Source organism: Mycetomoellerius zeteki, unplaced genomic scaffold, assembly GCF_001594055.1.
Source record: "Mycetomoellerius zeteki isolate Tzet28-1 unplaced genomic scaffold, Tzet1.0 scaffold102, whole genome shotgun sequence".
NCBI lineage: Eukaryota > Metazoa > Arthropoda > Insecta > Hymenoptera > Formicidae > Mycetomoellerius > Mycetomoellerius zeteki.
Genome location: NW_017255933.1, coordinates 2,217,304 through 2,221,919, shown reverse-complemented (window position 1 = coordinate 2,221,919; position 4,616 = coordinate 2,217,304). Strand labels below are relative to the sequence as shown.

The 4,616-nt window shown below is 27.1% G+C and overlaps 1 protein-coding gene across 1 annotated transcript; it reads right to left on the bottom strand.

The window, feature by feature from the left end:
• Nucleotides 1-483: 483 nt before the first annotated feature.
• Nucleotides 484-4,010, bottom strand: LOC108720359 (uncharacterized). Its single transcript, XM_018444335.1, has 3 exons — nucleotides 3,855-4,010; nucleotides 1,241-1,573; nucleotides 484-880 (listed from the first exon to the last, which is right to left on the bottom strand). The coding sequence occupies exons 1-3, from the start codon at nucleotides 3,870-3,872 to the stop codon at nucleotides 545-547; spliced, it is 687 nt and encodes a 228-aa protein (XP_018299837.1). The 5' UTR covers nucleotides 3,873-4,010; the 3' UTR covers nucleotides 484-544.
• Nucleotides 4,011-4,616: the final 606 nt, after the last annotated feature.

Genomic DNA, 4,616 nt, shown 5'->3' with positions numbered 1-4,616 from the left:
ATTTAGTACGTAAGTCTATTAACGATTTTGTTTAGAATATACGAACTAATTTAGAGACGTAAGTCAGAATATTATCATCTAAAATTAAAATATTAATTTGTATAATACTTTTTGGCATCGTGCATAAAGCATAAGATAATGCAGATTTTAACTTGCATAAACGCAAAATAGTACTTATCAAATTTATAATTTCAAATACTTACACAATCTTACTCCTTTAGTAATGTATAATAAGTTATCACTACATTTATACTTTAATGCAATTATTTAAGCATCATCGATAATACGAAAACTCAACAAAATATGAAATTATAGAGCTGTAGATTTTTTGTAGATTTCATATATTTAATGAAACAGAATTTTTTGTAAAGATAAAGTTTTACTGTAAAGGGTTAAACGTCTAAAAGATTTATAAAAATAATTTTAACAAATCTAAAAGAGTAAGATTTCTGTCTAAATATAGTTACTAAATTAAATATAATTAGTTAATTTCTGTAGAATAAAGAATATATATTCATATTATTCTTATAATAAAATCAATTGGTCACTCGATGATGATAGCAAGGTTGATGCGTCGTATATAAATGTCTGTGATTTCTATGTAATACATTCCTCGCGTGCTTCCGTCTTCAGCTACTTGCTGTCTATGGACGAAAAGCGGTCTAAAAACCTTAGAATCTTGTGCCTGCATATCTTCTGCTTCGCTAACAACCTTCTTTTCGACCTTGTTCTCGGATCCCGTACGAATAGATCTCCTTATTCTAACATTTTCATTTCTTGAGTCTAATTTAGCAGCTTGGTGATCTGTGCTTGACAATGACAATCTTTCTATAAAGCCGTTGGTCTCCATTTTATTCTTCGGTATTCCATAAGCTTCCACCTATAAAAGATTCATCCTTCATTGTATACATTTACAATTATTACGTAGATATGAGATATATTGTTTTATAATTTTTGTAAACATATCTTATCTTATGATTTAAATCAATAACGTAGTGTAATATAATATAATTGCAACAATATATTGTTGTGATATAATATGTTAAATTATATAATTATAGAAATATTTTTTAATCATTATAATTTATTAATATAATTCTTCAATATAATATGTATCTTATATTAACTTATATAAATTTATATTTCAAGTCCCGATATAAGATTAAGATGAAAATTAAAAAAAAATTCAAGTCATGAATTTAGGAATATATTACATTAATTGATTAAACATAATATTTACCAATCGACCACTTTTTAAGCTGCTATCTATGCGATCTTCTCCAAGCTGCAATCTCTCAATAATACCGTTATCTTGTAAATGCTTTTTCGGTAGACCATATGCACGAATGCCTGGTTTATCTTCTTCATTAGAATCCAAATGAATTCTTCGTACTTTACCATCCAATCCAATTTGATTGTAGATTTGCACCCGCTTGATATCTTTTTCGTGATCTAAGAATTTGTCCGATTGTATGTAATCTGGTTGATTGATTGATCGATCGGAATTTAATACGCTTGTGTGGTGGTGACTTCTCGCATTGCTTAAGCTTAGCGAGATAGTCAATAAAAAGAGCTGAAAAATAGATTAATAAATAATAATATTTATATAAGCAGATAACGCTTGTTTGTTTGTAAAGCAATATATCCATAATTTAAAACAACCAAGAGCGAGCAAATAAGATATTTAAATAAGCAGATCCTTTTTAACTATTTAATGAAATAGCAAATATAATAGAATATAAATACGTTTCGACTCACAGAGTCTTTATCAGTTATAATAACATAAAAATTAAAACTTACAATCTTAAATCTTACATCTAATTATAAAGTGACAATGAGAGACAAGTCGGTAACCAGATAGAATTTTCTTTACGCATGTGATGTAGTAATTAGAGCAGGCATAACTGTGTCCAACAATAAAATATAACTGCATTACTTTTTTTGATAACTGTAACGGTAACGTAGTTACATTTTTTTATAACGGTAACGAATTTTACAGTTATTTTTATCGTTACTTTGCACACGATTGGACATGGTTCGATTGGACACAAGTCACTTAGTGCTTGAAACTAAAAATAAGCTCCTAGGCATCCGTCCGCTGTGATTGGTGGTTGTCGATTTTAAAAAAGTAACGGAAAAGTAACGAAAAGTTACTTCCTCAAGTAACAGTAACTGTACTTTTAAAAATTGGTAACTATAAGTAACGGTAACTTTTTACTTTTTCTACTTGGTTACGAGTACCTATAACTTGTTACAAAAAGTAACTTTCCATTTCCTGATTTTTAGTGACTTAAATTTAACTGTCTAGACAATATTGACCTTACAATTTACATAGGACTTAACTTAATTCTCGCTGTCAAACGAATTTGTTATTGGACTTTACATTTTGATGCTAACTACTTATATTTTGTTGTTGGACATGGTGTATCCCTGCATCTTTAATTACCACATCATATACGGAAAGAACCAACTTATCTCTCATTGTTACTTTATAGTTAGATGTAAGATTTAAGATTGTAAGTTTTAATTTTTATGTTATTATAACCGATGAAGACTTTGTGAGCCGAAACGTATTTATATTATGTTATATTTGCTATTTTATTAAATGTTAAAAAGGATCTGCTTATTTAAATATCTTATTCGCTCGTCTCTTAATCGCTTTGAATTATTAAAATAGATTAATATTTATATATTTTGCTTTTCTATTTATGAAGATGTTAATTTTTATATTATTTCTATTTTTAAATGCAGATTACAATATCGTATCAATAAAAATATCTTTTTATTTTATTTAAGAAAAGAGAATAGATGAAAAGTGTTGATATTAATAAATGTGTACGTAAAAAGATATACGTACATGTTAAATTAAAAAATCAGGTCTTTTTAAATTCTCTCGAAGTTGACATAGTCTTTACTACATGACGGAACATATAAATGTTATCTTCTGCGGTTTGACACGATAACTTTAATCACGTCTTAATAAAAACACGGAAAATGAAATATTTCCTTAAGCGAATATACTCTAATGCCATTTAGATAATTGGAATAAAAAATGTCATTCTTTTCTTGATGACTTCTGTGAGTTTATAGAAAATCAATTTTGATTCAATGATAATTTTCCTGTTTATTTTATGTCTTAGTATCTACTAATGAGAGAGAGAGAAGACAATAAAATAGAATTTCATTAATTACATTTTTACGACTTCTATTTTTAGTGATTGATGAAGACATTTCGCAATATGACATCTCTCATCATCATGAATCAAAACAAATAAATAAACTTTATGCGCAAACAAACAAGAAATTAAAATTAAACTTTAATTTAAAAAATGCTTAATTTAAAATGCTTAATAGAAGCAATTAAAACAAAAACGAAATATTGTCGGAAGATAATGAAATTAATATTATTTTTTATTTTATTATTACGTTAATATTTTTTATTACCTATTTATTATTTTATCTAATTACTATATTTAATTAAATCGATTGTTATAATTAGACAAATTTGTTATATTTTTGATGAAATAATTAATACAGCATTACAGTCATATTTTTAAATAATAGTTACTTTTTAAAGAGTTATATAAAATTGGTTATTATAATTTTGTATATTTTATTACATTTTTAATATTCATTTTATCATTTTAACATAATTTATACTCAATTATATTATGTTAAATTAAGCGGTAAAGAAGGAAACAGCAATAATTTCAACTTGATATATTATATTTAAAACTATAAAATATTTTAAATATAATGTCCAATCAAAAAAATTGTTTTTCATATGGAAGAAAAGGTAGAATTTGAAAAATTAGATTAATTATTCGATAAATTATATCATTCCTGATCCTTACCGTCAACGTCAATCTCATTGTACAGTGATACTTCCTCTCTTCCTGTCGCGAATGTCTTGATTGCAGCTCGCTCTCCAGTTCTTGCTCGGACTCTTAGGCAGCGTTTGAGGGGAAAGATTGACCGCACAACGGTTATATACCTAAACCGGCTGCGATCTCGAAGAACGCAATTAAGTTAGTTTCACACAGGAGTCTGTGATATGCAGATTCGTTGTAAAGCAAGAGCAGTCTTGTTCCTGGTAAAAATCCCGCCACTGCACTGCGTGAGTCTACAGTGAATCATCTTCATAAACGAACCGCAAACGGATGAAGAGACTCGAAAATTCATAGTGTTTCTTTTGCTACCCAAGATCGGTGAAAGTCCTCGATAGAAAAAAGATGTCAGGGGAAGGGAAAGGGAAGCAAACTTTCGACTATATCTGCGAAATAATACTTTCAGGATGTTGTGAATTTTACGAAATTTATACAGATGCAGAATTTTTGAACATACCATTACTACTACTATAATTTATTATTATAACCTATAACTTATAATAACTTCTTATTATAATTTATTATTCACTTTATATCTCAAATTGAATTTTTTGGAAAAGTTGTATGGATTTAAGTTGTACATTGTAATATAAGCGAGATAAATAATAAAAAATAATTCTATAATAAAGTAGTACTTATACTATTATATATTAAGCTTACGTTCACATAACTTTTGTATTATTTTAACAAAAAATTAGAAATTTAACAATTGGAAACTGAAGACATTTT

What these genes read in the sequence shown, in the direction of transcription:
- LOC108720359 (XM_018444335.1), bottom strand. An exon ending in GCTTAAAAAGTGGTCGATTG is followed by an intron (nt 881 to 1,240) that starts GTAAATATTATG and finishes AATCTTTTATAG; the next exon opens with GTGGAAGCTTATGGAATACC.